Consider the following 13575-nt stretch of genomic DNA (forward strand, 5'->3'; position numbering starts at 1 on the left):
CTGGTTTTCATTTGTTGGGGGTTTTAGTTCTGCAGAAGAACTCAAATATATTGCTATGTATATTCCTTGAAGAAGAACCAGGACCCTGCCCTAAGACTATACTCTCCCTTGTCTCTGCATCCTCCTCCTTCCCTGATTAGCAGTTGTTCAAACCTGCTAGTTGGAGCTCAGGGAAGGTCATGGAGGCTGAAGCTTATTCTCCAAAAAACAATAAATAGGAAGAAAGAAAATAAATGGGGGACACAGAAAGGCTTGTGCCCAGGAGCCGCACGGGGTTCTGCTTGGTTTCATTCTCAGTGACCCTCCTGCCATAGTGTCTTTAGTGGATGTTTGTGTGGTCCTGCCCCTCTCCCAGCAGCAGGGCACCGCTAATGGTCTTGATCGATTAGCATGGTTTTCTGCCCCTCACTCAGGGATAGAGTGATTTTCCTCTTATCTTTCCTCTGTCTTCAGCAGGTACTCATCTGTATCCTGGGGCAGTAGGACTTCTGTCTTCCTCCAGCAGCTTAAGGCTTTTGTTCCTTTAGGGAACTGTCCTGAGTGGTGTTTTGTGCTTTTCCTGGTGACAGCTTCCTTTACCCAGGCCTTCACCATAGCTGGAAACTTTCTCTGATGTCTTGTCCTTCATCCAGCCTTGTGAGAACCTGGTACTCTCTCCCTTGTCTGTGGCTTGCTTGTGTTTTAGCACTTCATTGAAACTTTAAGCACTTTCTTCATTCTTGCTTGTTTGTTTGGTGGACTGTCTTCTTTCTGAGCTCTGTCCCAGGTAAGCCCATGTTTCTGTTCTATCTCATCTTACACTGCAGTCTTCTTGGAAGCTCCACAACCTTGGCTCACTTACAGGTTCAAGAAGATTGTAACACTGTAGTTTACTCTGCTTTTTCTTTTAATTTCTTTCTTTCTTTCTTTCTTTCTTTTTTTTTTTTTTTTTTTTGTCTTTTTAGTGCCACACCCATGGCATATGGAGGTTCCTAGGCTGGGGGTCAAATCGGAGCTATAGCTGCTGGTCTATGCCACAGCCAGAGCAACTTGGGATCTGAGCCACGTCTGTGACCTATACCACAGCTCATGGCAATCCTTAACCCACTGAGCGAGGCCAGGAATCGAACCTGTGTCCTCATGGATGCTAGTCAAATTCACGTCCACTGAACCATGGTGGGAACTCCTATTCAGCTTTTTAAAATAATTATTAGAGTAGGAGCCACACTCTTCCAGTTTTCTACATCGTAATTGGAAATCTCTTTTTCAAATTCACTTTCTTTTCCTTTTCTTTCTTTTTTTTTTTTTTTTGTCTTTTGAGGGCCACTCCTGCAGCATATGGAGGTTCCCAGGCTAGGGGTCCAATTAGAGCTGTTACTGCCAGCCCATGCCAGAGCCACAGCAACAGCAGATCTGAGTTGCATCTGCTACCTACATCACAGCTCATGGCAATGCCGGATCTCCAACCCACTGAGCAAGGCCAGGGATCGAACCCACAACCTCATGATTCCTAGTCGGATTTGTTATCAGTGCACCACGACGGGAACTCCTAAATTTACTTTTTTTATTAATTTTAATTCTTTTCACAGTTTTCATGTCTTTTCTCAGTGTTCTTTGTTACATTTAGTCTTGTCTTTTCATTTTTTGCACAAGGTCAATTAGTCTTTATTTCTCAGAGAAGCATCATTCTCATATCCAGTATACATCTGTGTTTTGCCCATTCCTGAGACAATTAAAAAATTAGTCAGAGTTCTCGTCGTGGCTCAGTGGTTAACGAATCCGACTAGGAACCATGGGGTTGTGGGTTCGATCCCTGGCCTTGCTCAGTGGGTTAAGGATCTGGCGTTGCTGTGAGCTGTGGTGTAGGTCACAGACGTGGCTCGGATCCCCCATTGCTGTGGCTCTGGTGTAGGCTGGTGGCTACAGCTCTGATTAGACCCCTAGCCTGGGAACCTCCATATGCTGTGGGAGCACCCAAGAAAATGGCGAAAAGACAAAAAAAAAAAAAAAAGTCATACTTTTCAGCATTAATTTAATTGTAACCATAACAGAAAATATGGGTATCAGTTATTAAATGTTGATTTGACTATACTACAAAGCTACAGAAGTCAAAACAGTGTGGTATTGGCACAGAAACAGTCATACAGATCAATAGAACAGAATAGAGAGCCCAGAAGTAAACTCACAGACCTATAGTCAATTAATCTGTGACAAAAGAGGTAAGGATACTAAATAGGAAAAAGAATCACTTCAGCAAGTGGTGCCGGAAAAGTCGGACAGGTGCATGTAAATCAGTGAAGTTACAACACACCCTGACACCATGGACATAAATGAACTCAAAATGGCTTACAGACTTAAACATAAGACATTACACCATAAAACTCCTAGAAGAGAACATAGGCAAAACATTCTCTGACATAAATTGTATCATTGCTTTCTTAGGTCAGTCTCCCAAGGCAATAGAAATAAAAATGAAAATAAACAAATCAGACCTAATTAAATTTACAAGCTTTTACACAGCAAAGGAAACCGTAAAAAAAAGATAACCCATGGGATGGGAGAAAATGTTTGCAAACAATGTGATGGACAAGGGCTTTCTTTCACAAATACACAAATAGCTCATACAACTTAACAACAAAAAAACAAACAACCCATTCAAAAAATGGGCAGAAGACCTAAACATACACTTCTCCAAAGAAGACATACAGGTGGCCAATAGGCACATGAAAAGATGCTCAATATTGTTGATTATTGGAGAAATGCAAATTAACACTACAGTGAGGTACCTCTTCATTTATACAGTTCAGAATGGCCATCATAAAAAGTCTGCAAATAACAGGAGTTCCCATTGTGGCTCAGAGGGTTAAGAACCCAACATAGTGTCTGTGAGGGTTAGATCCCTGGCATCACTCAGTGGGTTAAGGATCTGGCATCGCCCCAAGCTGAGGGCATAGGCTGCAGATGTGGCTTGGATCTGGCATTGCTATGACTGTGGCATAGGCCAGCAGATGCAGCTCTGATTCAGCCCCATCCTTGGAACTTCATATGCCAGAGGTGCGACCCTAAAAAGAAAAGAAAAAAAAGGGAAGATAGAAAGAAGAAGTCTACAAATAAGAAATGGTGGAAAAGGTATGGAGAAAAGGAAACATTCCTACATTGTTGCTAAGAATGTAACTTGGCGCATCCGCTGTGCAAACAGTGTAGAGATTCCTCAAAAAACTAAAAATAGAATTACCATGTGACCCTGCAATTCCACTCCTGGACACATATCTGGACAAAACTATAATTCAAAAAGATAGATTCACCCCTATGTTCATAGCAGCACTGCTGACAATAAGCAATACATGGAGCCAGCCTAAATGTCCATTGACAGATGAAGGATTTAAGATGTGGTACGTATATACAGTGGAATACTACTCCGCCTTAAAAAAGAACAAAGTAATACCATTTGCAGCAACATGTATGAAATAAGAGATTATCACACTTTTTTAAAATGGTTCTTATTTTTCCTGTTATAGTTGGTTTACAGTGTTCTGTCAATTTCTACTATATAGCAAAGTGACCCAGTCACACATATATATGCACTCTTACATTATCCTCCATCATGTTCCATCATAAGTGACTAGATATAGTTCCCTGTGCTCTACAGCAGGATCTCATTGCTTATCCACTCCAAATGCAATCGTTTGCATGTTAACCCCAGACTCCCAGTCCATCCCAGAGATTATCATACTAAGTGAAGTAAGTCAGAAAGAGGAAGACAAATACCATATGTGATATGATTCCACATATCACTTAAATATGGAATCTAAGATATGACACAGATGAACCTATCTACAAGACAGAAACAGACCCACAAATGTAGAAAACATACTTGTGGTTACCAAAGAGTGGAGGAGGGATGGCCTGGGAGTTTGGGATTAGTAGATGTGAACTGTTACACATGGAAAGGATAAACAACAAGGTCCTACTGTCTAGCACAGGGAAATATATTCAATATCCTGAGATAAATCATAATGGGAAAGAATATGAAAAAGAATATATATGTATATGTACAGCAGAAATGAACACAACGTTGTAAATCAGCTATACTTCAATAAAAAGTTAATTATAACACGTCATCAGATTATTCAGGTTATCATTAACCTTGATCTTTTCTGGTTTATCAAAGTGAAACTACAAACATTTTACGTATTATAGAGAATCCTCACACCTCCAGAAATATATCACTGGCCCTCCAGGAGTCTGTAGACCTAATCCAAGAAAGGCTGGTGGTGTTGGTCAGGGAACCAGTATGGTTGAGCATAGTTAATAGTGTCTTGTTGGTCTAGAATTGAGCAACCTGCTAAATGATTTGATGTCCTAAAAGTATGACAGAATGGACAAATAGGACAAATGCACAATATAATGACATACTTATCTATAATTTTAGTGGTTTTTATTATCAAGATTTGATATTCATTAAGTAATGGATTCAGTGTTCTTTTATATAAACAGTAACTAGATGTGTATAACTGTGATAAGAGCTATAGACTAGATAAAAATAAAAGTACTTTTCTGATATGGACAGCTGCTTTTTTTCAGACTTAATTTAGGAAAATATTAATCTCAGTTCTTCCCTCTATTGTTCCAAGCCACCAGTATCTGTGCTATAATAGGAAACGCCATCAGTCTGAACATTGCATTTTCTGTGCCTGCTCTCCATGATCAGGAGGAATTACATGTCATCATTCTAGAGTAACTTGTGACTAGAAAAAGTAGGGCTAGAAAGAGACATTTACAGTGGGTTTGGGACGTGCGAAACCAAAGGGAACAACAAATCCTTCAGTGTGAGCAGTTTCCATCCCCCTGGAAGGGATACTAAGAGCTGTGCTCCTTTCCTCTTCTCAGCCCCTCCCTCTGATGTCACCTATGGCATGGTCGCTGCAGACCTGCTCCACTCCTTGCTGGCAGTCAGCGGGGCTCTTCGTGTCCTGAAGGTGCAGAGCCTCTTTGTGTTGGATGAAAACAGCTACCCGCTGCAACAGGACTTCTCCCTCCTGGATTTTTATCCCAACGATGTGAAGCATAAGTCCCATGCCCCTCTCTGAGGCCAGATGAAGAAACTGCAGTCATTTCATGGAAAAGCACTGAAATGGTGTCTTTCAAAGTGAATTACCAGGGCTTTTTCTCAGGGTTTTTAAATAAGAATATTTTATAAAGAGAATTGTGCTACATATATTTATTAAAACTTTCTTTTCCCTAAGAAAATTCTGCAAAGTATTTTGTTTGTTTGTTTTAGTCTTTCCCTTTCTGGATTCTAGACAAAAGATCTAGCAGTGAGAACAACACATAGCAGTACATTAGGAATCAAAGGCTCACTCCATTTAGTCCCTGCTCCATTCCAGGCACCATCCTAAGAACTGGGATCAGACCTGAGGCATTTCCTCGGGAATTGCTTTTCTGCTATGTTTACAGACTCTTAAGAGCTTTCCTTATTCCTGCTTTAATAAACTAGAGACATGACATGATCTCCTTGATTATAACTATTCATGACCATGGGTTAGTTCACGGAAGCCTACATTTAGACAAGTTCCAGACAAGCATGTCTTTTAGTTGAAAGGTTTGAAAATGTGGGAAACATGGTCATATTTCAACTCGTTATGAGGAGACAGAGAGTCATGGTGTTAGCTTATTTCTAGGTCTTGAGTGCTTCGCTGAATTTACTTATCTGCAGACACTTAGCAGTTAGTTCCCTCATATGATGGTAGCTGAATCTCACAGAAAATGATAGTCACCAATAAGGAAATAGGGAGGGGTACTTAACGTGGAAGTTTGAAGGATGTCAAGTATTACTAGATTAATCATATTGCTTAAACATAACTAAATTCATGATAAACAGAATAATTATATTTTGCTAGATGTGTTTTTAAAAAATTCTTTTGGGACATTGAAATTATTTCCTTTCTTTCTTCTTTCTTTTTTTTTTGCTTTTTAGGGCCACATGTGCAGCTTATGGAAGTTCCCAGGCTAGGGAGCTGCAGCTGATAGCCTACACCACAGTCACAGCCATGCAGGATCCAAGCTTTGTCTGTGACCTACACCACAGGTTTCAGCAAAGCTGAATCCCTAACCCACTGAGAGAGGCCAGGGATCAAACCTGCATCCTCCTGGACACTAGTCAGGTTCTCTACCACTGAGCCACAATGGGAACTCAAAAATTGTTTTCTTTAATTCAGGCATTTTTTGTTTTTACCTTGGCTTCCCTAAAAGTGAACCTCAGGAGGTTTGCGATTCTCCCCAAAACAATATTCAAAAGTGGTGTAGAGAGTGCACACCCACAAAAGTTCCTTTTTTTTTTTTTTTTTTTTGTAGAGAAGGGGCTGTAGTTTCCAACAAAGTCTTCTTATACAGTATATGACAATTTATTGTTAAGCTTCTACCTGATGTCTACCACCCACAACTTGTTCCAGATGGCACCTCCTCTCTTCATCCTGGCATCCCTCTGATTCACTTCAGTCTATACTCAAATAAACACAGGGTAGCAGGTCAGCAAATTGTCTGTATAATCAGGGAGTTCCCGTTGTGGCTCACTGGTTAATGAACCCCAACTGGGATCCATAAGGATTTGGTTTTGATCCCTGGCCTTGCTCAGTGGGTTAAGGATCTGGTGTTGCCATAAGCTGTGGTGTAGGTCGCAGGCGTGGCTCAGATCTGGCATGGATGTGGCTATGGCATAGGTCAGGACACGACCCTAAAAAGTGAAAAAAAAAAAAATTGCATAATCAGACTAGACAAGTGAAGGAATTGTCCTTTTGCATATGTGTATAGTACACTTTAATTCATGCAACACAGTGATCTACTACTATCTAGAAGGATCTTATCAAACAGTTTAGTGGGAAATCCTGCTTTTACTTTCTCCTTTATTTATTTATTTATTTATTTGCTTTTTAGGGCTGCACCTGCAGCATATGGATGTTCCCAGGCTAGGGGTTGAATCAGAGCCGCAGCCACCAGACTCAGCCACAGCCACAACAATGCCAGATCCGAGCCACATCTGCAACCTGCACCACAGCTCATGGCAACACAGGATTCTTAACCCACTGAGTGAGGCCAGGAGTCGAACCTGCATCCTCATGGATCTTAAGTTCGTTAACCGCTGAGCCACGAAGGGAGCTCCTCTCCTTTATTTTTACTTGATGAAATTACTGGAAAATTTTCCCTCACTTCTAAAGATTATAAATTCCTTATGTTAAAAAGATCACTTCTGGAGTTCCGGAAATTAATCTGACTAGAAACCATGAGGTTGTGGGTTCGATCTCTGGCCTCGCTCAGTGGATTAAGGATCCAGCATTGCCATGAGCTGTGGTGTAGGTCGCAGACGTGGCTTGGATTTGGGGTTGTTGTGGTGTAGGCTGGCGGCTGTAGCTCCCATTCAACCACTAGCTTGGGAACCTCCATATTGCCACGGGTGTGGCCCTGAAAAAAAAAATCGCTTCCCAAATATACAAAAAATATACATTCATGTAACCAATACCAAGATTTAGAACATTTCTGTCACTCTAAAAATTTCTCATCTCCACCTCTAGACATTTCCCCACTCGCAATAGGAAACCACTGTTCTGATTTCTATCACCATAGATTAGTTTTATCTGTTCTTGAACTTCACATAAATGAAATCATGCAATTTATCTTTCTTTGTGATTTGCTTTTTCACACATTTTTGAGATTCATCCAAATTTTTATGTGACTCAGTAATTCATTCTTTATATTGCCAAGTAATATGCCAATTTTATGAGTATATTACATTATTGATTTTCCTATTGAAAGTCATTTCCAGTTTTTGAATCCAGTGTATGAATAGCTGCTTTAAACATCTTTTTATAAGTCTTGTTCTGGATGTATGTTTTCATTTTGAAGCTGTGTAGGGAGTAAATGCCTATTGAAATTGCTGGTTTAGGATAGATAAATATACAACCTTATAAGAAACTGTCAAACAGTGCTCCAAGGTTGTACAGTTTTACATACTCAGAAGACAGGTATGAGGATTCCAGTTCTACATCCTTACCAACTTCTGGGGGTGCCAATCATTTTCATTTTAGCTATTCTCCTGGTTGTAAGGTGGTATTTTATGGTTATAGTTTGCATTTCCCTGATGACTAATGATGTTGAGTATCTTTTTATGTGCTTAACTGCCCTCTGTACATCTTCACTTGCGAAATGTCTGCTTACGTAATTTGCACATTTAGTTTATTGAGTTTTGTCTTTTTTACTGATCATAAGCATGTTCTAGATAAAAGCATATATATACCTAGAAAATATATACCCAGAAAAATAATCCCAAGAAATCAACCAACAATATATTGGTAATACATTAGTTACATATAACATGAATTAAACATAACAAATATATAAATTTAAAATGTAGTAATATAACATATTATAACATGCCAATAATAGTTCTAAATATAATAAAAATAATCAGGCTTAAAGATAAACCAAAAACATTAAAAGCTTTATTTACCCAAAGGAAAGGATTTAAAAACTACAAGGGAAATAAAAGGAAATAGGAATCAACAAAACATTATATGTGCTCCTGCCGGTTGAGAAGATTTGATATGCAGAGTTGATTCATTAATGACCAAAGTCCTTGAAGGATGGCATAAAGAAGTTAATCAATTGATTCAAAAAATAATTGATGGAGTTTCCTAGTAGCTTAGTTGGTTAAGGATCCAGCATTGTTACTTCAGCAGCACAAGTTGCTGTTGTGGCACATGTTTGATCCTTGGCCCAGGAACTTCCACATGCCATGGGCACAGCCTAAATAAATAAATAAATAAATAAATATTAATTGAGAAGAATAAAAAAGAATGTGAACTATATGCTGTAAATTGGTGAGTTTCTTTTTCTTTTTTTGTCTTTTTAGGGCCACGCCCACAGCATATGGAGGTTCCCAGGCTAGGGGTTGAATCTGTAGTTGAAGCTGTAGCCAACAACCTACACCACAGCCACAGCATCGAGAGATCCAAGCCGCCTCTGTGACTTACACCACAGCTCATGGCAACGCTGGATCCTTAACCCACTGAGCAAGGCCAAGGCTCGAACCTACATCCTCATGGATACTAGTCGGGTTCCTTAACCACTGAGCCATGACGGGAATTCCAATGGGTGAATTTTTAGTTAAAATTTAAAAAATAAGGTAAGCAAAACAATGAACAAAAAAAAATTTAGTGTTTACAGTATATTAAGTGAAAAATCATATTAGGAAACAGTATGTAAAATACTTCATTTTTGTAAAGATATGCATTAAATCACAGGAGAATGATCAACGGATTTTAACAATGTTCATCCTAAAAACTAACAATTATAGTAAACACTTTTTTTCTTATTTTTAGGGCCGCACCTGTGGCATATGAAAAGTTCACAGGCTAGGGGTCGAATCAGAGCTATAGCTTCCAACCCTCACCACAGCCACGCTGCATCCATGATCTATACTGCATCTTGTGGAAATGCCAGATCCTTAACCCACTCAGAAAGGCCAGGGATCAAACCTGCATCCTCATTGATACTAGTCAGGTTCTTTACCTACTGAGGAAGTCCTATAGTAAACATTTCACTGAACAATGAAATATGGAAAAATTTGAGAACAGTAATCAGACAAGAATGTTGTCATCACTTACACCCAAAACATTTCTAGTGTCTCTAGCCAGAGTAATAAAGCAAACCATTGAAATAAAAAAAAAATAAGGATTGGAACTTAGATATAAAACTATGATTGTATATATTGAAAATTCAAAAGAATTAAGAGATAAATTATTAGAATTAGTGAGTTTAGCATGATTGCTGGATACAAGGTCAATAGGGAAAGCTAGTTTTATTTAGGACTAGCAGAGTTATATAAAATTTCAAAACAATTTTATCTACAATAGTATAAGAGAATAAAGTGTCTAAAGAAAAACTTAATGAAAGATGTACAAAACCTCTCCACCTACTAATATAAAATGTTATTTAGAGAAATTAGAGAGATGCTAAGTTAAATGGAAGTATATACCATTTCCAAGGATTTGAGGACTTTGTTATTTATTTATTAATTTTGCTTTTTTAGGGCCACACCCGTGGCATATGGAGATTCCCAGGCTAGGGAATCTAGCTAGGGGTCTAGTACAGCTGCTGGGGTACACCACAGCCACAGCAACACAGGATCTGAGCCACTTCTGTTACCTATACCACAGCTCACCGCAATGCCAGATACTTAACCCACTGAGCAAGGCCAGGGATCAAGCACGCAACCTAATTGTTCCTAGTCGGATTCATTTCCACTGCACCACAAAGGGAACACGTGTTTTTTTTAAGATGTCAGCCCTCTCCTGAACTAACTTATAAACTAAATGTAATCCCAATGAAAATCACAACAGGCTTCCTTGTTGGGAGGGGGGAGGGACTTAGTAAGTTGATCCTAAAATTTATAAGGGAATGCAAAGTGTCCAAAGAACCAAGACAGTCTTAAAAAAGAAGAACCAGATTGAGGACTTACTCAAGCAGATACTGACATTACGAGTCAGTAATTAAGACATGGTGGTATGAATATAAAGATAGGCAAATTCACCAATGCAACAGAAGGAGCCCAGAAACAGACCCAAACATATACAGATGCTTGATTTATGACCTAGGTGGTACAGCAGACCAGTGGGGGGAAGTTTAGTCTTTTTGGTAAATGGTGCTGGGATACCTGGATATCCTCACATAAAAAGGAAAGAGACTTGAACCTAATCTTACAACTTACGCAAACATCTATTTCAAGTAGATTCTATATCTAAATGTGAAGGGCAAGGTAATAAAGCCTCTTTAAAATAGTATAGAAGAAATTCTTCATGATCTCAAGAAATGGAAAGACTTAGAATACGAAACACTAATATAAAAGATTGCTTCATTTGACTACATTAAAATTTAAACCTTCTGTTTATCAAAAGAAACCATAAAATGGGAGGAAATCTACCAAAAATGTTAGTAATTAAAAAAAAAAGAATAAGAGAAAACATTTGCAATATATTTAATCAAAAGAAATTCCTACAAGTCAATAAGAAACTCATAAATAAGCCAGTGGAAAAATGAGTAAGATCCATGAACAGGCACTTCACAAAGGGGGATTGACTAATGTATAAAACATTGTTCAAATTCATTAGCATCAGAGAAGTACAAGTTAAATCCATAACAAGATATGTTTACATATTTTAAAAATGGCTAAGATAAAAAGATAATGTCAAGTGCTGACAAGGACAGAGAGCAATGGGAACTCTCATGCACAGCTGTAAGGATGTAAATTGGTATATTGACTTTAGAGATCAGTTTGGCTTTATCTACTAAATTGGAAGATATGTAAACCCTGTGACCCAGCAGCTCCATTTCTAGTTTTATGCTCCCCAAAATGTATGATGTATCTCAAAACATAACGTGAATTGAAGGAAGCCAAACAAAAGAATGCTTGCTTTCTGATTGCCTACATAAAACAAAACCAAAAAAACCTACGCCAAGTCTGCATAGTTATGTGGTAAAAGCAAAGAAGAGACTGGCATAAAAATAAGGTTAGTGGCTATTTTTGTGGGAGGAGGAGTGAGTAGTGTTTGGGAGCAGGCACAAGGGAAGACTCTGGAAAGTCATGTTTACCATTTGTCAACTTCCTCGCAGCTCCAAATTCGTCCTTCAATACCTACTTTGCAGACAGAAGGCCTCTCTTTCGCAGTGAGTAAGATGCTAAACAGTAGAGGGCGCTAGAGACACATTGAGAAAGGCCGGCGCTTTTCTTTCTGGTTTCAGTAGCTCCACATCAGTCCCATGTGGATGTGAGGACACTGGGTGGCACTCTGCTCCAGCCACCTGCTCTGGACTCGCGGTCCCTCCAAAAGCTTATGGCCCGGGGCCGGCCTGACCTGTCAGTCATATTCTCAAGGACCTCCTGACCAGGAGACCCTCAGCTCCAGGCCGCCATCTGGTCTGTACCAGGGCTGCTCCACACCCCCCATTATTCCCTGCAGGTCTGTCTTAATCGGATTTGTCAATCAGTAAACTGGAAAAGCATGTTATCAAAAACAAAGGGCAGATAGAAATCAAACCTGACTACTTGCTCAATTATACTTCATCAGTGGAGATGAAGAGAGAATTTACACAGAAGGAGTAAAGGAAAGGAGAGAGGAAAGAATGAAGGAAAGAAAGGAGAAAGAGAGGAAATGCGGAGAAATGTGTAGCCTCACCAGCAACTAAATGTGCACAAATAGAAGCAGCTCTGTCTAAGAGGCTCTTAAAGGTCCTTTAAGGGAACCCAGGCTGTGGGGAACGTGAGGGCACAATGTGGCATCTCTTTTTTGAGGTCTCTCTGGCAATATGTGGTAATGATACAATTTTTAGACATCTGGAATCAGATTCTAGCTTCATCACTTCCTAAGCTCTGGGGCCTGAGAAATGGCAGCCCCTGCTTGATGCGCTCTTTCCTCACTTCTAAGTGTGGGGAAGTTCCTCCTGGACCGCTTGCAACTTAATGAGCTGATGAACAAAGACCTGGTATAGTTCCTCAGAGCCAGTTGCTTTCTTCCTACCTTGTCAATTCCACGCTGAGAAGCATACCTCTTGCAGTAGAGAGGGGAAGAGTAATCTGAGCAAATAATTCCATACTTTAAAATTAGGAGGATAAAACATAATAGGCAGATATTCCAATCTGCCTTCATAAGGGCAAATTCAATTAAGAAATATGTTCACTATGTTGAAAGAGCCAGTCTTATAGAATGTAATCAGCAAACTATTTCATCCTTTTTTTTTCTCATGAGCCATTCAAACCTGCTTGGCAGGTAGCTTCTCCCTTTGGATAAAATCTAGGGCAAGTCCTATGACTTTTTTGATCCTCTTATATAACAATAAATTTTTCCTATAGCTTCTAGTTGCAAAAACAGATTGTGTCAGCATTTGAAATGTCCAATCTCAAGTAGTGGTCCAAACTTCCAAATTTAAACTTTATAGCCTCCCCTTCACTCCTGCCCTGACCTGGGCTCATGCCTATAGCAGGCTGCAGCAGCAAAGGGCACAGGGCACTATTTTCCTATTTCTCCATTTTGTGCTTGCATTCCTCCTCTCCCAACTTGCTAACAGGGATTTCTGATCATCCACACTGGCACAGGGAGGGGTCCAGGAAGGAGGCCACCTAAAGAGAGGAGAAGTTCAAACATGGCCAGTTATGAACAGGAGTACTCATCCGTGTTCTCCAACAGCCTCCTTGTTGTACAGGTTCCTGTCTGTGACTCTGGTTTGCCCCAGAGTGTGGGTTGACACACAGCACCATCCCTATCCCCTTCAAAGGTCTTAATTACATTTCATGGAGGTGGAAGTCTGGAAATTATATTTCCTAGACACCCTTAGAACAGGGTTCCAAGTTGAGTTTGTTGAATGGGAGGCACTCAGGTGAGACTAGAAAGCAGAAAGAAGGTAAAAAAAAATCATTTCCTTTCTTCAATATTTATGCAGGATGTATGAAGTTCTTGGAGTAATTTGTACAAATTCCAGCCAATCTTCACTATGGGATACTAAAGAGGCAGCAGAGGCTTTGAGACCCAGCAGCAGCTACATGGCAGA

At 39.7% G+C, this 13575-nt stretch overlaps 1 protein-coding gene across 16 annotated transcripts in view; it reads left to right on the forward strand.

The window, feature by feature from the left end:
* SHLD2 (shieldin complex subunit 2) overlaps positions 1–13575 on the forward strand; it is a 114977-nt gene that overhangs the window by 100948 nt on the left and 454 nt on the right. For 13 of the 16 annotated variants that reach the window (XM_084996429.1, XM_084996427.1, XM_084996434.1 and 10 more), the window contains one exon: positions 4870–5229. The exons of the other annotated variants lie outside the window; for them this stretch is intronic. In XM_084996429.1, coding sequence (XP_084852555.1) covers positions 4870–5069 — 200 coding nt within the window. In that variant the 3' untranslated portion in view covers positions 5070–5229. Of the gene's footprint in view, positions 1–4869; positions 5230–13575 lie in introns of those variants that run through there. 16 annotated transcript variants of the gene reach the window in all.

Source organism: Sus scrofa, chromosome 14 (assembly GCF_054392235.1).
Source record: "Sus scrofa isolate SSC_HxYL_T2T_F1_AM1 chromosome 14, Sscrofa_HxYL_maternal_Yorkshire_Landrace_v2.0, whole genome shotgun sequence".
NCBI classification, from domain to species: domain Eukaryota; kingdom Metazoa; phylum Chordata; class Mammalia; order Artiodactyla; family Suidae; genus Sus; species Sus scrofa.